General features: G+C 35.2%; 1 protein-coding gene across 1 annotated transcript in view; it reads left to right on the forward strand.

Moving 5' to 3' along the window:
• The window catches only part of DGKB (diacylglycerol kinase beta), a gene marked incomplete at both ends in the record, with an annotated part of 339,119 nt that overhangs the window by 111,751 nt on the left and 200,798 nt on the right, over window positions 1-26,570 (forward strand). Inside the window, 1 exon segment of the mRNA XM_083379029.1 lies at window positions 1,636-1,796. Coding sequence (XP_083235155.1) covers window positions 1,636-1,796 — 161 coding nt within the window.

Here is a 26,570-nt window from a genome sequence, read left to right on the forward strand (position 1 = left end):
GCACCCTGAGGAGGCCCTCTCTGTGGGAACGCACAGGGCGGAGGGAAGTTGACGCCGGCAGCAGGTGTTCCCTGAGGTACTCCGGACCCCTGCCATGTAGGGCTTTAAACACCATGACTAGTACCTTGAATCTCACCCGGAAGACAACTGGCAACCAATGCAGCTCACGGAGCAGAGGTGTAACATGGGAGTATCGGGAAACTCCCAACACAACTCTCGCGGCTGCATTCTGTGCCAGTTGGAGCTTCCGGGTGGTCCTCAAGGGCAGTCCCATGTAGAGAGCGTTGCAGTAGTCTAGTCGAGAGGTCACGAGCGCGTGAGTGACTGTGCATAGATCATCCCGGCTTAGATAGGGCCGCAACTGGCACACCAGGCTTAGATAGGGCCGCAACTGGCGCACCAGGAAATGTGTTCTAAAATTAACTTAATGAAATGGTTGATATCATTATTGTTAAGGAATTTGTTGTGCAGAGATCTCCTTGTGCTACCAAAGAGTTGCACAGACAAGGAAGGGTACTGAGAGCAGTAAGAGTCACACAGTAAACACAAGAGTACACTGAGTTGTAAAAGCAAAAAGTAGTTTACTTTAAGTTGGTGTAAAAACAAAAATGCACAGTCAAAAATAAACAGTCCAAGTAGCAATACAAAATACAAAGTCTTCTTGCCGGTCCAGAGGTCAATACACAGTTCAGGTTTACAACAGTAGTAAACCAACAGCAGAGCAAAAACAGTAATAGTAGAGAGCAGTGAATTCAGAGAGAGAAAGAAGCTATGTTACTAGCTCCCTCTTATGGCCATGAGAACACTTACACACCCATTGGCCAATTAACATCTTAAAGACATAACATCATGGTTAATATATTTTCAACCCAACATTGTAGGCTATCACCATATGCCTAACAATTATATTAATCCAGGTATAATATTCCATGATTGGGCCTTTCTTTCTGTATTGAGTATGAATGTTCTGATAGGTAAGACCCATGAGCAGTGACAGAGTTGTCCAAATCATGTTATTGATATACAGATATTGATATCCATTGAAGCAAAGTTCCTCTTTTTTCCTGTGAAATCTTACCTTTGACTAATAGTTGAATATTCCTTAACATAATGCTACTAATGCACTTTGCTTTTATATCCTTGCTTCAGTACTGCTACTATTTCTTCATCCACTTAGTGCTACTGTAAACCGCCTTGAGTCCTTTGGGAAAGGGCAGTATATAAATCTAATAAAATCTAAATCTAAAAATCTACTGTGCATTGGGCAATTAAGATAGCAGATGATTATTTTGCAATTATTTAGTAATAAACAGAGCCAAGTAATTATTAATAAAATTTGTGGTGGGCTAGTTGTTTTGCTTTATGTTTTGCACTGTAATAGCTGATTCCCAACTCATTATGGTGGAACTACCTAATTAGGGACAAAATGCTGAATCTGTACTTTCAGTTCTAGTGTCTGTGCCCACACTGCTGAAATGGTGGCAAGTCATCAAAGCAGAACCAGGGGGTACAGATAGATGTGAATGGCTTGGCCTAGTTTAAATGCATCTTTCATGTATTAATGGTGAGACAGTGTCCTGGCTCCTAAATCTGCCATTTCGAATTACTGTGCTTCATTTCTTTTTCCAAAGGATATGTATGAAGGGGAGAATCTTCTCGAGATTTTAAAAGATATTGAGAACAGTACTGAAATCTTACTGGACAGGTGGAAATTTGAAGTCATACCTAATGATAAAGATGAAAAAGGAGATCCCGTGCCTTACAGTATCATCAATAATTACTTTTCAATTGGAGTGGTAAGATTTATTTCTATTCCCATACAATTTGGTTTTTCTATTCAAAATAACTATTTTGAGTTGATATTCAGAATGAGGGATGTCTGAATACAAATAATTCATTTTTCTTAGCAAAAAGAATATGTAGATGACAATTTGCATAAATGTATTTACATAGTCAAAGTAAAATTATTTTCTCAAGCTCTTCCACCTGTTCTTGCATGGGCAATATAATCACACTGTTTGTAATGGGTTGTATGAAGAGCTGTAGCACTAAATTAGTGGTGCCTATACAAATATCAAGGATGAATCATTCATTAACACCTCTTAACTGTCATGTTAGTAAATATTCAGATTTTCAGAGGAATGTTGTTGAAGTGCATTTCTTAAATATACCCTTAATGGACAGGTAATTGATGACATATATTAGTCTGTTCCTTTTCTATACCAGTTGTTGACTTTCCTGGTGACATAGAAAAAATGTATGTATGCATGCATGCATACATGATTAGTGCATGCTTTCTATGCAAAATATTACAGCTCCAATTCTAATAACCTCTAGTAGGGACGGAAAAGACTCTTGTATGAAACTCTGGGACATTGCTGTCAAAGAATTTAAGATGAAACCAAGAATACTCCGAGTATAAAATCATGGACATCTGATTTTTTTTCTACCATAAGGCTTTGTATACGACTAGGAATAAGAAGGCCATTTTTTAAATATATATAAATAATTTATTACAAATTATTGGCCATTTAGAATGTACTTGAGCTAATTACAGTCATTCAGAAATCTCTAGTACCTGTTGAATTACAGTCCAGTCAGGAGATCCACCTAGTATATTGATTGTATATTTTGTTTATTTGTATCATGCCTTTATTATTATGAATATACAATTTTCTACAGTACAGAAAATGTTTGCCTTCCTGTTTTCAGTATTTAATAATCTGAGGTATTTATCCGAGGTATTCATCCTCTGAATAGAAAAGCACAATTTTCCTCGGTTTATCAATTTTTTAATGATAGGAGAAGCAATTTCTTGTCCATTGGCATGAAAGAAGTTCCAAATCCGCTGAAATTCTCTCTCTCTCTCTCTCTCTCTCTCTCTCTCTCTCTCTCTCTCTCTCTCTCTCTCTCTCTCTCTCTCTCTCTCTCTCTCTCTCTCTCTCTCTCTCTCTCTCCCATCTATTATCTATCTATCTATCTATCTGTCAAATAGACAGATAGAATAGACAATAGACAGAATAGACAATACTAACATGGAATAAATGTAAGTAAATAAAAGTAAATAAAAATAACAATATAAATAATACAACAAGAAAAATCAGAATGATCAATAAATATTCTCTGGGACATTTTAGAAACTTCTTAGAACTCACTGAGATTCATGTGGACAAAAATTCTCATTTATATTACTACTGCCTTGGAACAGAAACCAGCTTGTGTTCACTGTCACGTTTATACTGCAATGTAGCAGAAAACTATGTATAACAAAGGTAATCATAATTTTAGAACATATAATATATTGCCATCTAAATATATGTAATCAGATAAGAATTTTCATTGTTCTGATTTAATAGCTTTCAATTCCAGCCATTCACTGAGATCTTCTCCTGCTAGTAGGCTAAAAAACTTCCAATCCTGCTTAATTCTCATAACAATAATAGTTAAAAGCCTTCTCTCTTCACTGCAGCTATTTTAAACTTCTGTCAGTATATTTAATTCCTTATATTTAATATATTCTTCCAGAATAAAATAAGAATATGAACTACCTGAAACCTGGATGTCACATTAATTTTGTACTAGATAAAGATTTTATTTTTACATTCATGTGCAATACAAGTGACACATACATGTTTTAAGAATAAAATGACAGTATAGCCTTGTAACTGATGGCAGCTTTTACATGACAGTAAATCAAAATGATATCCAGAAGAAACATTAAAAATAAGAGAAGTAAGATGAATTGTTTTACTGTACCAGCTACTCTTCTAATATGCAAAATATTTATATTTTGTTTAGCTATCAGAAGACATTCAAAACTGTTGTTCTTGATGTTATTTTTATTCTGATTTTTTCTTTGTAAAATATATATTTTACAGCAAATGTACTTAGCATTCTTGCCTCATTTTTCCTATAGCAACACCCCTGTGGGGTAGGTGGGTTGAAAATATATATAGATAGTCCTTGACGTACTACCATAACTAAGTCCAGACTGACTGTTGTAAGTTGTGACATTCATTAATTGAGTCATCATGTTACCATGCCTAATTTTATGACTATTTTTCTGGTGTCAATTAAGTGAATCACTGAAGTTAAGTGAACACCGCAGCTGTTAATTAAACACTGGTCATTAAGCGAATGTATTGTCTGCAAAGGACATGTTTTGTCAGAAACAAGTAGTAAATCATGGTCTTATTACCACATGACACTACAAATGGCTGTAAATGGAGGCTCATGTCCCTATTTGTTCAGCTAGATTTGAGTATCAGTAGATTGTTATATCTTCATGAGTTATATAGTGTTTCATTTTGGTTATATTGTTGTAATCTGTTGTCATTTTAAGAATTATTTTTGTACACACATTTTTATTCTGTATATTGCAGTCATATCGTTATGTGATGTACTGTTCTGTATAGCTTAATTAGAATGTTAAAATATGAATTTATATTTCAATTACTATCTTACAAAAATGATAAGTATAAGAATTAAGCCAACAGACCTTAACATATACAGTATCATAGAAAATGAGCCAGGCAATTTCTCTAAATCAGAAGTACATTTTGAGGGACAAAATTTGTTACATTGTAGAGGCTTAAATCACCCATTGTTCCTGTTGGAAATCAGAATTCCGCTTCCAAAGAATGAGCTAGATTTTCCCTGGTTTCACAAATGGGTATTTTTACGATCATAACCTTTGGGAATGATAGTGTTGCAAACTTTGTTTCCTGACTCTGCTTTCTCTTGTTCTAATTTAAATTATGCTGCTGCTGCTGCATAGTAGTAGAAGCACAGAACTGAGGATATCTGCAGGTTTTATCTCCGAAAATCTCCATGTCCACTTCAGCCTGCCTAGGTTGTTGAGACTGTCTAGTTTTTTGGCTGAGTCCTGGATGCTTGGGTTTTCAGGAGCCTTTCCTGATAGGAAAAATGTGAGCAGTTGAAGTATCCTTCCCCTTACACAAGCAGTGTGGAGATGGGAAGCTAGTAATTTCCATGTTTGTCCCTTTCCACCTACATTGGGACTTGACTTGAGCATGGATTGGCTACAGTTCAGCTGCAAAATTCCAAACCATCACTATATGACAGCAATATATAGAATATTAATACTATCCTAACTCAGTGCTTCACAGACCTGTGTAAATTACCCCAAATTGGGTAAATGTTTTTTTTTTTTTGGTTGGGTAGCAAAACACAAACCATTACCCAATCACAACAGGTATATTTTAATTGACTAAAGTGCTTTAGCTTTGGTTAAAAGGGCTTTCTGATAAATAGTTTTAGATTAAGGAAAAAGTTTGGGAAGGTCTGCCTAAGTCAAGGACTTGAGGTAAAACTGGCATGGAAAGAAAGTTATTTTAAAAAATCAGGTACAGATTGTTCTTGTTTAGTGACTGTCTGATTTAATGCCTGTTTGCAGTTAACAATAGGGATGAAAAAAGTATCTATGCAACCAATTTTGCATTTGTGATCTTTGTACATCTGTAAAGTAAAGCTGAAGTAAAATTATAAGTCCAGTCACAGTTTCACTTAGCCACTGCTTCATTTAGTGACTGAATTGCCAGTCCCAAATGGGGTTGCTAAATGAGGACTTCAAATTTCCTTGAAATTGAATGCATGGATTTTTTTTTTCATGACGTTTAGAGATATTTCCTGGAATAAAAGATAGTAATAGAAGAGAAAATTTACTTCATTTTCCCACTGAGAACTAGAAAGTTCAATTCCTTGTTTTTCATTCATGAACTTGGTTTGATCTGGACATCCTTTTACATAAACAGGGAATATAAACGATTTGGAATTCCTGAAAGCTGTTTCATTAGAAGGTACTTACAAACATTAACTTTCAATCTTATGGGTGGAGGGTTGTGTTACTGTATTATTTTCCAGGGTATTTGGCAAATATTATAAAATGCGCATCTATATGAATTAATTTGTCATGGGTTTTACTCTAGAAAGTCTGGTCAACTTATGTTTGCTATGTTCATGAATGTCAGCACCTCATTTAGACTAATGAAACAAAGTCAGATCTCCAGGGCAAGCTTATAATATTCTTATTTTGCTATGGTAACCTGGTAAACGTAGCTGTTTAAAATCATCATTGTCAAGGGAACGGATAACTACTATTTGCCCATTTAATCCTGCGAACTCATTGCTTTATGCAGCATTCATTTGTAAGAATGAGATTTTCCCCCCCTTTGATAGTTTAAAACTGTGCTGGACCAAAGCCTTGCTGCAAAACTGCAAATGGTTAATGAATGTACCTCATCTTTTCCACACGTTTGAAATGCTTCTGTACTCCATAAAGATTTTCCCTATAGTGCATGGTTGTGATGTAGTTTATTGCTTTGTATAATGAAACATAGACAATTGGACAATTGACATGAAATAAGCACTCAACAAAAAGTATCTTTGTATATTTTCCATACACTATGGCAGAACACAGGGTTATGGACAAGAGTGAATGATAGATGTTGCTATGGTACCGTTGTCCCCAAACATTTCCTTTGTTTACTGGATGAAAAAAGTGATTGGAAAGAGATGTTCTTTATCTTAGGAGTTTATGTTTTGTACAGATCATAAGATCAAAGGCACATTTCATTAAAATAACATTATAGAGTGGCCTTACTGTCATTATACATATTCATAACCAAAAGGAAAAATAAATACTGGAAAAACAAGAAAGAATTAGAGATTCAGAAATATATAATGTAGTAGGATAAATGAGACTGTCAGCTATGTGTTGTGTAATTAACTTATCTACATATGTGTTACTCAATAGTTATAATATTATTTTCTGTGTAAGAGATTTGTAATTTACTAAGTAATGATCAGCAATTCGTCATAGTATTCATAAATCCTACCCTAATAAAATCCTGCTGTAATTATGCTGTATATTAATAATAATCTGTAAACTGTGAAACATACTGTTTACTTAAATAAGGGGCAAAAGGGAAGTTAAGGTTATCTGTGCTACCTTTAGCACAGGATTTCTGTCCTATATGTCAGGGCTTTTCAACCTTTTCACACATTGTACCACTTTTAGAATATGGCAACATCCGAGTATCACCAGTCGCCTAGCAAGGTATCAAAAACATAATGACAAAAAAAGAGGAAAAAAGTGATGAAGTACAGGTAGTCCTCGGCTTACAACAGTTCACTTAGTGACTGTTCAAAGTTATAATGGCACTGAAAAAAGTGCCCCCCAAGCCACAGCCGAGCAAGACACCTGCCCGGCGGCGCTCTTCCTCCTGTCTGAGGTTTTCATTGTTGTGAGCATTTCTGTTGAGGATTGGCAGTGGGTGGGGTGGGAGGTGTTTGGTTTTTATTCCCCCATCTGCTGGGTGGTTGCAGCAGGTTTCGGTCACTTCACATGACCCTGGGACACTGTGACCATCATAAATATGAATCAGTTGCCAAGCATCTGATTGTAAATCACAAGACCCTGGGGATGCTGCAACATTTCAGCTGATCGGCACTTCTTCTGGGCTCAGAAGTGCCAGGATCAGTCCTGAGCTCCAGCTGGAGCCTAGCACTGATCCTGGCACTTCCGCTGAGCCCTGACAGCCCCAAAGAAGCACCGATCCTGGTGCTTCTGCTGAGCCCTGACAGCCCTGCATCTCCAGCCATCTCTCACTCAGGCTTGTGCGGTGCTGCCACCAGTTTACCTCATTCCCCTCCCCTGCTACCACTTTTCTAGGATGGTCACATAACACCTGCCAGGTGCCTATGTACCACAGGTGGTACCTGTACCACTGGTTGAAAAGACCTGCTATATGTCATATTTAACTATAGTTTGCCTATGTATAAAGTAAGGTAAGATATATAAAGTGAGGTAAGATATATTGACAGGGACATGGTGGCTCAGTGGGTTAGGACGCTGAGCTTGTCGATCAGAAGGTTGGCAGTTTGGCAGGTCAAATCCCGAGTGCCTTGTAACAGAGTGAGCGCCTGTTACTCGTCCCAGCTTCTGCCAAACTAGCAGTTCGAAAGCACGTAAAAATGCAAGTAGAAAAATGGGGACCACTACGGTGGGAAGGTAACAGCGTTCCGTGCGCCTTTGGCATCCAGTCATGCCAGCCACATGACCACGGAGACGTCCTCAGACAAGCACTGGCTCTTAGGCTTTGAAACAGAGATGAGCACCGCCCCCTAGAGTTGGAAACGACTAGCATGCATGTGCGGGGGAACCTTTACCTTTACCTTTAAGATATTATTATTATACTTGTACTCTTTTTAATTCCAGATGCTATACAACTATTTTAAGACTATAATAAATATAATTACATTTCTTAATTACTAAACTCAATTGTTTGATACCAATTTCTTGAGAGATTCTTAGTATATTTTCATGTGTTGGGAAACTATTGTAGTTAGTATGTAATATACGTTCACATGAATGGGGTATTTTTGTCATAATTATTATTGATGCCATTGAATATATTATACAAATCTAATATAAAAATATTTTTATGGAGATAATTCCAGTTGTATATGATAATTCTATGATAATTATTATTATTATTATTTGCTTTTGTGCATTTAAGTATATAAAAGTTGCTTAATTGAAATGAATTTGTGAAATTTTAGGTTGAGGCAAGTTTACATGACTTATTTACATGACTTATTTAAGTATGGCAAAAAGAGTTATTCCATGTATGTAGTTCATCCAAAAAGAAGGGATTATGTTTTGGTCTATAATTCAGCAGTTTAAATAGCAAAGCAAGTACAATTATATTAAGTATACTGATTCTTATTTAATTTAAGAAACAATAAGCTGACACAACTATCTACAGAGGTTATTTTCATCTACAGTACATCCCTTAGAACTTACATTTTTCATTTTATTATATATATTTGAAAAATGGGCACTTTTTCTTTTAGAAAACAGAAGTAAGTTTGGCACTGGGTATAATGAAAAGAAATCGTTTTCTGAAAGGCAGCTCTGATCATATTTAAGTTTATTAGGTTAATACAATTCAATAAGTACAAGATTACTTGATATTTTTCCCATTTAAGGTAGATTATTGACATTTTGATATGAAGCACCAGGCCTTTAATGAGGTTTCAGTCAGGAGTGATACTTAGATAATTATACATGAATTCATAAAAACTGGAAAATAAAAATGCAAATAGTCCATTTTAACTTTTACCTTATGAGAATCAACACTGGCCACAAGATTAACTAGCTCTTGATTGACTACTAATACTCTCACATTTTAGTGCCTAATTATGTCTAATTAATTGTATGAGATAATGTTTGAAGCTGAATTTAACAATGTAACTTAATCTATCATCCAGACAAATTCCTCAGGCAAATACCACACCAGGTATTAATAATTGCTGCCAGCATTAAATGTGTGGCTTTCAGTAGTGTGGTTATATTAATTAAGCATTAAATTTTGACAAACTGTTATCAGAACCTCTGAAGGCAAAATCCTAACCTTGGGTTAGTGGAAAAATAGTGTGATAAAATGAAGACCTGTCGTTCCAACCACTTGCTTGGTATTTTCTGTGACATCTAACATTTGATTAGGGGGGAAAAACTACATATTGTTCTTGACCACCTGCTGGCAGTTTACCTAACTGTCTGGGGTCACACATGGTGAAATGATAAACTAGCTTGTTTATTACAGATACACATCCTGTTCATAAAGCTTTATATTACAAATTTGGCTTTATATGTTTGTGGAAGTTTTATTGGCAAGGAGTTAGAAGAAACTGATACTCAAAGTACATACTGTTAAAGCTTAAATGTGTGTAAAATAAACCATGATAAGTCAATAAACTGTGAAAGTCACAAAGCAGGTTTAATAAAAGCACAACAAACTGGCAATAGTTAACTAATTAATCTCTGTAATGAGATTCAACCCTAAATTGTCATATATAGATATAGAATCTAGTCCCCCTGTGAATATTAAATGTTTTTTTATTATATTAATTATAACACTTTATATTATAGCATATATAGAAAACATAGAGCCATTGATCAAGCATAGTATAATTCATACCAAGCAATCTCCCCTTTATTTTATATAAAGACACAAAGGAAAAACTGGGGTTTTTACTACTCTTTAAAATGAAGCTTCAAAATTTCAAGTTGCTTATGACCATTCTGTTTATGTACACCAGGGGTGTCAAACTGCCGGCCCATGGGCCGGACACATTGTGATGAAACCGCGCTCACCCCATTGCCGGCAATGGAGAAAAAGCTCCGATATGTCACACGACGTCACATGATGTCACGAGTTTGACATGCCTGACGTATGCTCTATTTTAATGGGTGCACAAAATTAAACTGAATTAAATTAACACAAAACTATATATGGATATTTTTATAACCTAAATCCTTATATACTGTATAGATCCAAGTGAGCCTCTTATCCCCTCTTTCATATATATATATATATATATATATATATATATATATATAATCTTCATATTGCATTTAGCTCATGAACATTTATATTGCAAATGCTCATGAGCATTTAGCAAGTTGTTAGAAGTTATGCTATTGGGTATGGTTCAGTTTTTAATATAAGGAATGAAGTGTGATGCCAGGAACAACTTTCAAGACAGACAGAATCATTGTGTCAATTAAGAGCAAGACCTTCTTAATCCCAAATATCATGAAGGGGATAATTAGATAACCATTGATTAAAACATGTGGGAATTAAAAAAACATAGAATCTAAAACAAGGATATGCACACATACACATACACATACACATAGAAGTTCTATTTTTACCATTCTTATTAATCAAATCATGTGGTCATTTATCAAGTCCACAGCTTCCCCAATTGAGGTTGTTTATTGGAAACCAAGTAGAAGGTTATAAGCTGTGATCACTTGACTGCAGAATTCTGCAACTGGTAATGAATTCAAGCTAATTGCAAAGTCCCTAAATAGCAATTATGTGGTCCTGGGGTTGGTGCGACAGTTGTAAGTACAAGGATAGGTCATACATCACTTTTTCCAAGGTTGTTGTAACTTTGAACATTAAATGTGTGGTTGTAAATTAAGGACTACCTGTATAAAATAAACTTGCTTACAGCAAGAGTAGTTCAGCACTGGAACTGATTGAAGAGCTGAAAGTTTCCCCTTTATTGGATGTGATTAAGCAGAATAATTATTTGTTTAATTATTTCAAATTATTTCAAATTATTTGATTTCTGTTTCTATACAGGGAGTTGGCTTTCATGGACTGACTCCTTTCAGTTCTATGATCTTTGAAACTATATGTTCTAGATGGTTAGATATTTCTCCATATTTGATTATTATTTAGCCTATTTGATTCTGATGTTTATCCAAAGTTGCCCATGTGCCAAGTTTGTGTTTATCTTGCTTTAGGTAGGTTTTGTTATCAAATAATTATCTTCTGAAAGCTTTATTAATTCCCTGAATAATTATGTTTCTTAATCTAAAGGTTCTTGTGATTCCTGATTCTTCTTCCATTTCTTCAATTTTTTGCATTCTAATTGCATTCCAATTATTCATGTAAATAATCATGTAGATCAGCGGCCTCCAATCTTTTGGGCACCAGGGACTGTTTCTGTAGAGAGAGGTTTGTCCAGGGACTGGAGAGGCATGGTTTTGCCTGCATCTCCCGGATGGGCTTTGCTTGTTTGTGTGACCTAGTTTCTGGCATGCTGTTGCCTGGTGCTGGTCTACAGACCAGAGTTGGGGACCGCAGATATAGATTCTTGATCTTGTAACTACATTTGCCATAGAATGTTTTCCTTCACTGCATCCGAGACAGATTCAAAAACTTTGTAGCTTTGATGTTTATTGGATATCCATTAAATTGAATAAATATGATGACTCTTTCATATGGCTTCTGCACAAATTTATCTCTAGTAAATGTATACTAACTTACAAGAGGACCTTTTAAGTAGATTTAATCAGTTACATCATCAAAATAAACAACTTTTGAAGCAAACTCTATTTTGATGATTTTCAAATGAACCATTAAGATTCTGGTTGTTGAGGTTTTTTAAAATCAACACCTTGAATACAGGAAAAAATAACTTTTAAAACTGATTTTTTGCCTTTTGTGACATATATTTTTGCAAAGTTTAGCTGGAAACACACATGCACACTCTCACACAGATCCTTCTTAAATACAGGGAAAAATTGATGCTACAGATTGTTTCCTTTTTCTAAAAGTTAATTTTTTGCAAACTTTAATTTGAAATATACGTAGAAACATTCTTTCCAGAAGGCAATAAAAATCACAAAGGAAACAAACCCTATTTTGAGCCTTTTTGAATAAAAAATAAAAGTGAATAAAAATCTTGAACTCCTCTGTACAAAGATTTAGATACAATTAGGTCTATAATTAGGTTTATAATTAAGCAGACACATAGCCTCTTGCCAACTATAGACCTATCTAAACTTATCTTATACAATGAAAAATTGACATATGAGAACATGCACAGAATGTACTCTGCAATGAAAAGTATCTGTTACCTAGCAAAAAGAGTATTATCTTTATATTATTTCCTAATATGGTAAGACAGTAATATAACAATTGATGTGTACTGTTAGAGCAGGGGATGGCAGCCTTCTTCCAGATAGGAGCCAGAAGCCATGTTACTGCCATCGCCATTGCCATTTTCTTTTTCTCTGCCTAGGTGAGGCACTTGTAGTTCTGTTAGTACTGAGCTGGTGAACCCACCACTAAAATCGTTGCCTAAGGTAGCAAATACCCATAAGAACAGCCAAAGAGAAGCTTCTTTCCCCCAAAGACCAGTGGCTATGTTTCTTTGTGAGATTATGGGCAAGATTATTTTGGTAGTAAGTCAGGTTTGGCAATAGAAAGTTGATTGCTGACTCTTTTATCAGAGTTTACAGTTTCTGTTCTATAATTAATTCAGAGAAATATGGAACCAGACTACCTGATATGACTATGATATAACAAGGGCAAAATAGAAGCCTTTGAACTAATTATAGCCTGCACAAGGCATATCCCCCAATAGTCTGGAAGGTATGATATACAGCAGGGGTCCCCAAACCCGGGTCTGTGGACCCGTACTGGTCTGCGGCATGCCAGAAACCAGGCCGCACAATAAGTGAAGCCCCATCTGCAGGATGCAGGCAGTACATGAAACCACGCCCTCTCTCTCCATGGAACTGGTCCCTGGTGCCCAAAAGGTTAGGGGTCTCTTATGAAGTGATTTTCCAAGCTCTGCAAATCAGAAATAGCCTGCTTAGAGCCATGGGATGATTCTCAAAAGCCTTGGATATACAAGAGACTGTTATAGATTGTGAAAGTATTTGTTCTTTATAGATCTATTAACTTCATAAGAATTTGCAGTAATGACTGCAAGACTATTGAACTGCAGTATTAACCATAATTAATATTTCTGTTTTATACCTCAATATTTCACCTGATAGCAATTCTATCACAAGTTTCAAGCCTTTGCTGATGTAAGTGATTGGAGATTTAGCTTCTTTCATACATGGCACATAACTGTGGGAACATATGGCTTTAATTAAGTAGACTATTCTAGCTCCTTCTTAGGCAGTTTTCCACATGGCAAGCAATATTTGTTGAACACAAATCAAGTTTTACAGCTGTCTCTTAAAAGAAACTGATTGAATGACATAGGTTGCTTTTAAACACTCTGTTGGGTTACTTTATAGAACCTCAGGAGATTAAGCCAGAAGAAAAGTTGGATTGGATATATACATTAAATATCATTTGGATCAGCCACCACCTTCCCTCTCATTTTAATCTCTTTAAAGTATTGTGCTTGAGGAACTATTATGTAACAATAAATGTTGGCAGGCAACACTGTGAAACCAAGAAAAATTTTGATGAAACTTATTCTTGCTTTCCCCCCATTTTTTAATTAAGCCATTAAATGTAGTTTAACAAAGATTCAATTGTAAATTGGATTTTCTGATTGAGATTTCTTTTAGATGATTTTGCAAGATGACATTTACTGTGGCATCCAAGCCTGGAATGTGCTCCTAACTCAGTGACAATAGTGTAACCTTTCAGTGCCAGATGAAACCTACCTATTTATCTAGACATTTGAAATTATTGTGTTTTCAGCTGGATCTACATTTTTCCATTATTTTGCAATTATTTATTTCTGCAAAGTTTCTTGAATTTGAAATTTGAAGGCAGGCGTGGATTACAATTTATTTTTAAAATTCTGGAAAATTTATAATACATGAATCTTAATAATAAAGGGTCAAATACCTTATAGACATATAAATCATATTGTGTCCATGTACTATTAAAAAAACCCCTAAAAGTAATGATTGCTGGAGCTATTGTACCATAGTGGAGAGGATAATGATGGGGCAGATGCAGGTTCAGATAACATTTTCCTTAGAAGTTTAGGAGATGGATTTAAACAATTTATGTAAAACTTTGAAATGAAATGAACAAGATAGAGGCAATGCTAAGCATATCACCCTGAACTCATCTAAGATAAATAAAAAGTCACTGTCAGAGGTTCTGCAGATTTTTTATTATTGTTATGACATGAAATTTATATTCAGATCAGTGTCTATAATAAAATACAGCATAATGGTATACAAAACATGTCTTCAACTAAAACTAAACATATAGTTTCAAACCTATACTTAATGATCACACAGAAATCACATAATATATACTAACAATATTCTAACAGAGTCTAAAAGAGGTATAGGACAATGTGTACTTTATCTACAGATAGTCCTCTTTGTACATGTTCCAAGAGGCTATTCATTGGTCAATTTTGTTTTCAAATCCAATCAACATGCCTCCTAATATGTGATGATCTGCCTAGTGAATATATGCAGTGTGCCTCCTTTTGTTATTCGGAATTTATAGAGATACCAGAGAATGTATATATTCCATTACTGCAATCTACAAATTTGTTCACATACAAACTTTCCAATATTATTTCTTCCATTTGCTATTTCTTAGTTTTTATCTATCATTTACCGAACATAAAAATTCTACCCATATAATTAAGATGGACAGAGGATCAAAGTGATATGTAAATTCTCGATTTTGCTGAAATACAGCACAATAATAATAATAAAAAAATCCCAATGAGCTCTGACCATGTGATGAGTTTATTGAACAGTAATTGTTCAGAATAGAAAATAGAGAATAGAAAACCAGATTGGGGGGAAAAAAAGGAAAAGTTGCTTAAACCTTGAACAGAAAATTCTGCACTGGAACAGTCTGAAATTCACATACTCATTTTACTATGTAACATCAGGATTCCAAAAACAAATTAAAGTTACTTGGAATTTGTTTAAAAGTTAAAAAGCACATTTTTAAATATCTGAAAATTAAGAGTAAATAAATATGCCTTTTTCCTGACATTGTTAAGGTTTCTGTTATGGTATGTTGGTAGCTCTGACATTTTATACTTGTTTAGTCTCCTTACAATTGAGGAATATGTCAAGTTATGTAATGAATGAATTATTGGCAGTGAAGGATAATCCTACATCACTGTTAGTGATTTCAAGGGAAAAGGAACTGATGTTTTTCATATCTACCTGATTCATTCATGATGGCATGGATGTCATCCAAAAGAATATGATATAAATAGAAATATGGCTCTAACACTTTCCATATTGAATTTTTAACAAATGAAAACAAGAAAAAAAAGTCAGAAAGACAGAAAGATGAAGGGAAGTGGGAGGGAAAGGAAAGAAAAGGAAAGGAAAGGAAAGGAAAGGAAAGGAAAGGAAAGGAAAGGAAAGGAAAGGAAAGGAAAGGAAAGGAAAGGAAAGGAAAGGAAAGGAAAGGAAAGGTTTTACAGTATGTATATATATGTACGGGCTTTCTAAGAAAAAAAGTATAACCAGAATAATTGCATATAAAGGATAGAACTCTACCCTTTGTAATCTTATAGAGCTTTTGATAGTTTAAAGTAGTAATTAAAAGAATATAAAACCAATGGGTATTCCCAAGAAAATGAGAATCGAACTGGTTTAGGGGGCAACTTTTTAATGGTGTTGTATCTGGTGATCAATAGAATCATGCATTTGTAATATTTTCATTTTTAATTTATATTTTCCATTTTTAAAACTTTTATATGCCTATATAATTTTTAGAATATAATTGTGTAATTTTGTGGTAACAGAAAGTATATTTTGGGGTACTTTATAGACCAACAGATTTATTATGAGAGTTAGCTTTAGTTTAATCTGTAGTTTAAGAGTAGTCATTCCTCACATGTGTGGAACATACAGGCCATATGCTTGGCATTTCATTCCAGCCTTGAGATTCTATAGTACCTTCTGTGGAAAGAAAGAAAGAAAGAAAGAAAGAAAGAAAGAAAGAAAGAAAGAAAGAAAGAAAGAAAGAAAGAAAGAAAAAAAAAGAAAGAAAGAGAGGGAGAGGGAGGGAAGGAGGGAGGGAGGGAGGGAGGGAGGGAAAGAAAGAAGGAAGGAAGGAAGGAAGGAAGGAAGGAAGGAAGGAAGGAAGGAAGGAAGGAAGGAAGGAAGGAAGGAAGGAAGGAAGAAAAAATTTGTGGGTTTTTAATATGAATTCACTATTACTTGATAATATTGTGTCATTTGCACTTCGTCATGTGACCATTTCAGTGGTTGGCCTTTTTTTAACAGATGGATTCTATAATTCAAAAGCTGTCTCATCCAGCAATACTTAATATTACTGACTTTAGTGCTCTGTTTGTAATATGACAAAAAATCCACCCTCAAAATAATTTCTGCCTTCTTTCTTGTTTGGAATGTTTCTGGTCAGGGGCATCTGTGGAAGCAGCTGAAGTGATTGAAAAAAGTTGGGATATAGAGATGGGCCCTTTATTATATAACCAAAGCCTTACTCCATTTTAGCATATATTGCAACACATGGAAAAAGGAGAGGGGATTTAATCACATAGTCACAGCTCATATCTTGACTTGTGTGTGGTGTAGTTGGTTCACATGGTGTGGTAGGATGGAGGGTTTGTTGTCACTGTGTGTTGTGGGGAGAGAGCACGGGGGGGAGGCTCAGTTAATCTCAATGTACAATGTTGTACTTTGACAATAAAGGTTTATTTATTTATTATTTGATTGCTCTCCTAGGGACAACTTGTTTCTGATTGTGTCAGAAGTATTGTACAGAAAGTACTTTCAGAACTAAATAAATTCAGTGATGAATTTGAATGTAAAATTAACGTTTACTATTTGGAAAGATTGTTGTGAAAGGATTCACATAAAAAGCTTAATTTGATAATTAAGAAGTGAAATTTAATCTTGCATACTAGTTTGAACAGTTTCACTTGAGAATATTTATAGTGCTTAACAAAGTATCCCAAATGACTGAACATGTTTTTACATGGCCTTTCTAAGAAATGTAGTGTGAGAGAGACTGTACTTTTAATTAAATATATTGTGAAAAAAATGTGTTAACCATTTTGACATATGTGGTAGGATAATAAAGTACAGACAGTCTTAATCACTGGGCCTTATTAAATATTGATATGCTGTCATTAGCTGTACCTGTTAAAATGCATGTCATTTTATGCCATTCAGGAGAACCATTAATTTCCTATCAAATACTAATCACATAAGAAGATGCATAACGTTCTTAATTAACCCTCCTAGTTCCAGGCTCAACATAGGTGTTAGAAGGTTTCTGGATATTTTCTAATTGAAGCTATATATCTGAAAAAAAAATATTAAACATGTGAGCCATGAGTCCAGTTCCCAACAGATCACAGGGATCCTAGTTGGGGAAAATTGCCCTACAGAGAAAGATTTAAAACAAACCGCAAATGTAAGCTTATTTTTTTTTTAGATTCTGTATATCATCTTTAAAGCTTTAAGCTAAAGTTTTAAAGTTAAAATCAAGACCAAAATACAATATGATATTTACCTTTTTTCTTTTATGGAATTTGGGCCCTTGTTACTATTTGCATATGAAATAATATATTTTTTAAAGATTTAGTATCGTAAAGAACTTGGTGCTCAGTGAAATCCACTGAGAACCAGATACTTTTCTATCATGTCTACTTCTGGGAAATAGCTGGTTGCTATCTGACAATATTATGTAGAAAACTGAGCAGCCCCTTCATGATTAAAGACTAACTTGCTTAAGCTAAGTAGGCATTTTTAAACAAATATTGAATAAGTAAAAATCGTACACTGTACAGAATGCTTAATAGAAACAGATTTTGTTTTCATCAGTTGTTAATACTAATGCAGGTATATGCTTTTCCTAGTATATTTAAATCTTACTCAAATGCATTTGAAATTTATATTCCAAAGTTTGTTTAGTAAATATAATAAGGCAATCCAACCCTGAAATTCTTATGAACCTGACCTTATAGGCTTTTATAAGGCTATAAAACATGCAGTGACTTACTCTCTGTGGTGTTTCATTCCTGATTGTTATTACTTTGAATTGATTATTCTCTCCAATGTGTGGCTATATGTTATTATCTATTTTGTATTCTGGATTTCTGTAGATATTCAGAATTACTTAGTGATTGAGGTAGTTTATAAATCAATCAATAGATCAATTAAACTATAAAACAAAATCTCATGACAGGAATAATATCTATTATCTAGTATGGATAAATAATAGGGGAAAAGGAACTTACTTTAATCATAGTCTGAAATTTTGGTAAGGATGTAAAGGTACAGAGTGAATTGCATGATCGTGTAAATATTAAAATGCATAAAAATAATTCATTATCCAAATTTAAATATTATTTTCTATCTTAATAGTAAATATAAGTATCAACTTTATTTGTTATCAGCCTACTTATTTCCAATTATTAAGATTAAACAACTAGTAACTTGCCCCTGGGAGAACAATTCAAGATGTCAGCAAGAAGTGATTAAATAAATAATATTGTTAAGTCAAAAAGTCATAGCATACAGAGCTCTTATATAAAAAATGGCAACAATATTTTTCTCCATATTAAATCTGAAGTGTACACTGTTGTGAAATGTGGACCTGGTAATACATTTCTTCTCATTACACCAATTCAGAGACTGAAATACATCTTGACCCAGGGATTTTTCCCAGGAAATAGTCAACACTCTGACTAGTAAAGAAGAATTAGGAGACTTAATCATAGGCAGTCCTGAATTGTGATTTAGCAATACCAGACTTGGGTACCTTATTCATACAAAGCCAGTTTATTTAGTTTTCATTGACTGTGTGAACATTAAGAGCTGTGGTGGTGCAGTGGTTAGAATGCAGTATTGCAGGTGAGTTTGAGTCTCACTGACTCATGGTTGACTCAGCCTTCCATCCTTCGGAGGTTGGTAAAATGAGGACCCTGATTATTGCGGGCAATATGCTGACTCTATAAACCACTTAGAGAGGACTGCAAAAAACTGTGAAGTGGTATATAAGTCTAACTGATATTGCTATTAAAACAAAAATAGAAAGGAAGACAGTGTTGGTTGATTCTTCCTCAATCAAAGTTTGGCATATTTTATTTTATTTTAATTATTTCAATATTCCATTCATGTATGAATTGATTCTTGCTAATAATATCAGAGAGAAAGAAGAATTATATACACCAGTATTTCATATTGTGTCTGTGAACTCTATTCTTGCAATGCATGCTGTGAAAAAAGTAAAATAAATTATATAAGGATTGAAGAAAGAACATACAAAGTTATTGGTCTGATCTTCTTTAAATTCATTTATAGTTCTTATTCTAGCAGCTGGAAAAAAAAGAAATAAAGCCTGCAGAGTTACCTCTTAGATTCTGCATTCCATCACAATAGGGAAATTCTCAGGTAATTCGATTCAAAGAAATTTGGCTGATTTTATTCTGAAGGGTAGTGTAATACAAATTGGATTCTTCTGTAAGTGGGAAAAAGTTAATTTTTTCCTCATTTTTACAATAAAATATCCCCATCCACACAAGAACATATTTAATATATAATTTGAAAGTTAATCTAGTTTATAGTGATTATTCATTACAAGCATAAGTGTGAAGATTAGGACGGACAACTGTTTGGAACTTCATGGCTGGGAATAGTGCCATCTCTACCCACAAGTGATGCACATACGTGGCTGTTTGGCTGCCTACCTCATGCCATCTGTTCACATGGCATGGTGCCGGCTTACAAATTGGTTAAACCTGTGCCAACAGTAATTGATGTAGTTATAAATACAAAAGATTGCATGTGCCATCTCATGGGACAAGATTCTTTGTGGCCCCATAAGTAATATGGCTCTAAGTCTGTAGGTGTAGTTGATAGTTATGTTTGCAATCATGTGAAAACTCCACAGGTTTATGAGAATTAAAACCAAATGTTTGTAAATCCTCAGAGAATGGATGCAATATGAAAGGAAGGTCAGAGCTTGGTTAAATACAGATTCACCTTTTTAATATACACTACATCATTATAACCACCATATTGACTCCCCCCGCCACTATACTCTGTGAACATTCCTGGGTTAATGCAAGCACAGCACCCTCTTGAATTGTTAAAGCAACTGTGTCTTTTGGAAGATTCATGAGGCTACTTTAAAGCCTGATTGTCTCTAAGTCAAACTTGCGACATCACGTGACATTTCACGATGTTTCGCGACTTTTTCCCCATTGCTGGAAATGGGGTAGGCGTGGTTTTGTTGTGATGCATCCAGCCCATGGGCCGGCAGTTTGACATGTCTGCTCTAAGTGCTTAGACATGCAAACATAACATTTCGACAGAGCAGGCAACAAAACAGCTGTGCATATATATGGAAGGGCAGGCAGATGCTAACATTTGAATCAGGCTCACCATGTGTTCGAAAGGATATCGATGATTTGATATTTGGAGCAGCATTTTGGTTCCAGTTAGGCCACACTAGAAATGCAATAAGATAAATTATTTCTATTTTATTGTCAAGCTACATTAATAGAATGTTGTAAGTCTGAAAGTACAGTTCTCCTATTGTCATATTTATCACCTAAATTTAGGGAGCTTTCCTTCTGACCCTCTTGCTTTACCCACTGTACAGTTGTGGCTAGCTGTTTCCTAGACTATTCACTAGGCAGCATCTCATTGCCCATATGTCAAAGTCTTTCCCACATACCATTAAAATAATACACTTGAAAGTACTGATGGAAAACCAACATTTATTTGTATTTTATTTGGAAATCTTTCATATGCAAATTTATAATCAGTAGTCACAAACTTTTTTATATACTTGTGGCTGATCAGTACATTTGACAGTGGCTGAATTCTATTTTTCTGCCTTTAGAATCAGAAACCAAATTCTGATGAGAAATAATCTGCCAATGGATAAAAATTATAGCTGCCTTTTTGTCTTTTTTTTCTCATTTATTCAGTTTTTAAACCAACCAGAGAAACCAAAAATTCCCTTAATTTCTTTCTTTCCTTTCCTTTCCTTTCCTTTCCTTTCCTTTCCTTTCCTTTCCTTTCCTTTCCTTTCCTTTCCTTTCCTTTCCTTTCCTTTCCTTTCCTTTCTTGTATTTTGATCTATGACTTTAAATTGCATAAATGAAAATGAAAATATATTCATCAGTGCAGTGCTTTTTTTTGTAAAAAAAAAAAAAGTGCCAGAACTCACACACATCATACAACCCTCCTTGCCACCCTACAAGGTTTACTTTTGTACTTGGGAAAAAAAAACCTCTTCAATTTTAGTGTATCTAAAACACTAGGATTTTGTTCAAGGTAAGTTAATATTATTAATATTACCATGCACTGTGTGGCTTTAAATTACAAGAAGGCATTTTATTAATCTTTACCATTGGCATATTTAGTTTAATGAATGGAAATGTCAGCTTTCTATGTGGAATAAAATTGGCCCAATAAAACAAAATTTGGTTGCTTGTAAAAGATTGAATTATTTTTAAGAAGTTGTCAAACAAGGTGGAAAAATTTACATTTGGAGTTTAATATGGATATTGACTTGAAACAAATTAAAGTTGAAACTTTGTCAGTGAACAGATTACTTTTAATTTGCCTTTAAATTAAACCCAATATATCTGATTAAACCTCCTATTGTAGGTCTATCTTTACATCTGACCAATACATAATTAATATATATTATTAATAATAATACCTCCGAATCACAAGACATTGGCTTTATTCTTATTCTTCCCCTCTGCAGTTTGAATATAAAGTATAAAAGACTAAAAAGAGATTTTCGTAGACATCCCAGCCTTTGAACTACCCAAGGAAGTGGAACAGCAAAATTTCGCTGTCGGGCAAGCTTCCACTCCAGCTGCCTCTCTATCCTCTCACTTTACCTCTTTTTAACCTCATACCCCACCTTCTGTAAGGGAAGGCAAAAAGCTCACTCACCCTCTCATGAAAGATGGCCTCCATGTTTATGTGTCTCCCACTGCCACCATCGGTTTCCACACCACATGGTCCGACCCAGCCAATCAAGCCATGCTCTGGCTGTGGTACTCCGGCACCTCATGGCTCCTCCTAGAGGAGGCAGACAGTGCCAGAGGGGCCCCTCTTTGCACCGTACCGCCAGTGGGGCATTTTCAAAAACAAACGAGGATAGGAAGGGAAACAATCGGAAAAGAACGCAACTCTGGAAAAATCTATCGAAAAAAAGATGCCAGAACTCCATTCTGACAAAAAAAGCCCTGCATCACAGGGCAAATATAATTTTGGCATGGAAATGTCTGTTTTTTTTTTTCCAAAAAGAAAAGTCATAAGAGTTGAATTAGTAAAATCTCCTTTGCACTGATGTTAATATTTTGAAACTCCATAGAAATATCAATGCACATTTCTTTGCAGCAGTGTAAATATAGTTTGTCATTGTCACTTCTGAATGTTTTTTTTTTAAACTTTCCAGGCTGGTCTACAGTCCTGGGATTTTCTGATACAGATAAAGAGGAGCAACATCTTTATGATGGTAGTGGTGGCATTTTGGCAGTCAAGATACCAGGCTAGAAAGCAGGAGATTGTGAATTCTAGACTTAGTTTAAGCATGAAAGCCAGCTGGCTAACTTTGGGTCAGTCAATCTTCTAGGGCTACGCCCAACCTACCTCATAGGTTTGTTTGTGTGGGAAAAATAGAAAGAGGAAGGAATCTTAAGTATGTTTACTGCATTGAATTATTTATAATAATAATAATGAAGGTGGTATATAAACAAACAGAAAGTTAGCTTCCAAGGCCAGGCCCACATGCTGCTGCCTATTAAGAAGGAAAATACCTTTCTTCTCTCCTCTCCACCTCTTCTTGCTAATTTAGGATATGTCCTATAAGCTGTTAATAACTTTGTAGATTCTAGATCCTTCAGCATAATAAAATAGGGAATTATCATAAATGGCTTACTGGATAGAAGACCAATATATGATATGAAGAAAAAGCTGAGGGGTTGGTGTTTTTTTTTTTTGCATGACTTTGTAACAGTAATTACTTCTGCTCAAATTTGAATTAATTTGGTAGATATTTGCACTGTCACTTTAGTGCTGGTTTACTTTCAACCTGAAAGATCTGAGATCTGAAGGAGAAAACCAAATCTAAAGTAACATGGCCACATTATTTTCACAATGCCAGATAAATAACTGTATTATCACTTTCTTGTGTAAGCAATTAATTGAAATGTGAATATTAAATATTAGTGTGAATATCTCTGTTAAATCAGTGTATTATTTATGTGGTATTTTCACATCTTGGTTCTGGGGAAAATATATTTTTCACTATTAGAGGATGTTGCCTGCCTCTTGATATATATGAACAACTAACTACTGTTGCTCTTTAAAGAGCTTCTAATTTAAATAGTCACTTTCAAAGAAGAATAATTGGGTAAAGTATACTGAAAACAATATAAGAAAAAGGTATGTAATATGTACAATATATACAAATTCTCTTCCACCATTAAGACTGGTCTGTATCCTCCTCATATAGAGATACACACACAAACAAAACACACACATACACACACTTATACACACATACATTTGTATTTAACTCTGACAGTATTCATTATTATTTATCACAAATGCATCTTTTTTATTGAAAAGTTTTACAGTACATTTTATTTTTAACAAAACAAAACAAAACCACTCCCAACCCCCTCCCCTCTTCCCAACCCTCCCCAACATGACCTTCAAGATTTAATAATCTCACTTGTGTTAGATTAATCCAATCACTTATCGCTGACAAAGCAGCAGCTTCATAGTATAGTTTAAAATTAGGCATTTTGAGACCACTTCTCTCACGCATATTCTGCATAATCTTAAATTTAACTCGTGGCCTTTTCCCTGCCCAGACAAATTTATTAATACCCTTTTGCCATTCCTCCAAGTTTGAATCCTTTTTAAGAATAGGTATCATTTGAAATAAAAATAGAAATTTCAGCAAAACATTCATTTTCACTGCTGCAATTCTTCCCAATAAAGACAATTGTAATTTTTTCCAACTATCCAATTCTTTTTGAACTTTTCCCCATAGCTTTTCATAATTATTTTTATATAGCTTTGCATTTGAGGGTGACAAATATACCCCCAAATATTTGACCCTTTTGACAATTTCTAAAGCAGCCTTTTGTGATACTGTCATATTCTTAGACAACATTTTAGTTTTTTGTATGTTAACCTTGAATCCAGAAACTTTCCCATATTGCATTATTATCTCCATCAGTTCTACAACAGAATTTTCTGACTGGGTCACCGTAACAACCAGATCATCTGCAAACGCCCTCAGTCTATAATCCTGATCTCTTATTTGAATTCCCTTATTTATTTCCAAATCCCGTATTTTAATCAATAATATCTCCAATGTTAAAACAAATAGTAAAGGTGACAATGGACACCCCTGCCTTGTGCCCTTTTCAATATTACATACTTCGGTCAAACTATTATTTACTATTATACAGGCTATTTGCTTTTGATATAGTGCCCTAATTGGTTGTAAAAATTTATCCCCAAAAATCATTTGATCTATTTATTTATTTATTTTATTTATTTAGTTACATTTATATACCGCCTTTTCCCTGAGGACTCAGGGCGGTTTACAGGGAATTAAAAAATCCAACATACAAAAGTTAAAAACCAAATTAAAAAATATTAAATTGACCCTGTACACATTAAAAACCCCAATTAAAAATTTCTCCTCAGCCTGGGCACGAGAGCTCAAAGAGCCAGGTCTTCAGGCCCCGGCGGAATGATCGGAGGTCGGGGGCAGTTCTCAGCTCCACCGGCAGCTGGTTCCAGTGGGCAGGCGCTCCCACTGAGAAGGCCCTGTCCCTGGGTGTCACCCGCCGGCAATCTCTCACCGGCGGAACCCTGAGCAGACCCTCCCTGTGGGAGCGCACTGGGCGAAGGGCGTTTGATGCCGGCAGCAGGTGTTCCCTCAAATAACCCAGACCCAGGCCATGTAGGGCTTTATAGGTAATAACCAGCACCTTGAATTTCACCTGGAGGGCAACCGGAAGCCAATGCAGCTCGCGGAGTAGAGGTGTTACATGGGAGTATCGGGAAACCCCCATTACAACTCGCACGGCCGCATTCTGCACCAGTTGAAGCCTCCGAGTGGTCTTCAAGGGCAGCCCCATGTAGAGAGCGTTACAGTAGTCCAAACGGGAGGTCACAAGCGCATGAATAACTGTGCGTAGGGCATCTCGGTCCAGATAGGGACGCAACTGGCGCACCAGGCGAACCTGTGCAAAAGCCCCCCTGGTCACGGCTCCTATATGATCTTCAAAATTGAGCCGTGAATCCAGGAGGACGCCCAGGTTGCGAGCCCTATCAACGGGGGGTAACACCTCACCCCCCATCATTAAGGATGGAATAACTTGGTTAACCCGAGATGCCGATATGCACAGCCACTCAGTCTTGGCGGGATTGAGACGAAGCCTGTTTCTCCCCATCCAGACCTGAACCGCCTCCAGGCACCGGGACATCACGGAGAGGGCATACTTTCAAAAATTGCCAATCCAATTGATCACAAATGCATCTTATACATGGGTTGATGTATGGTTAATAAATTCCAAGAATTCTTAGAGCCCATCTATAGAATCATAACACAACACTGTGTCTACAATCTTAGATAAATATCAAATATGCTTTTCTTTGAATAATGAGTAAACCAGTGTGTTTATTAAAATGTACAATCTGCCTTTTAAATTGAATAGTAAAACTATATTTCATCTATTGTTGTATGTAAATTAGTTGTTTTGTGTCAACTGTAAAAAAAATGGATTTCAGCCAACATTTATTTCCCTCTGTCCCACATTTTGTGGCAGAGTCTCCCAACATTCCAAAGCACAGAAGACAGAAAAATCATTACTTATCCTGTCCAGATAAAGCAAGAAGCTGTGAAGCCAAGAGCCTTCTGTCAGCGAAACAACATCAGTTGAATGTTTATATTCAACTTTATATTATTACTCCGGTTTTTTTAAACCTAGCTATTTTGTGACAGTTGCATTCATCCAGGCCAGGAGTGCCATTTTTCAACAATACCACATTCACATGCTGAACTTTAAAAGAAAGGGGTAGAATTGTGTGTGGCTCCCTCTTTCCCCAGACTCTGTATTTATAAAAAAAAAAGTGAATAGCAGTATTCTTCAGGGAATTGATATGTGCTGTCTCAATCAAGTGAATAAAAGTTTTTTTCTACTCCTTTTCTTCTTCTTTTTTGGGCTACTTGTTAGGATTTTCTGTGAGC

This window comes from Vipera ursinii (genome assembly GCF_947247035.1).
Source record: "Vipera ursinii genome assembly, chromosome: Z".
In the NCBI taxonomy this organism is placed as follows: Eukaryota; Metazoa; Chordata; class Lepidosauria; order Squamata; family Viperidae; genus Vipera; species Vipera ursinii.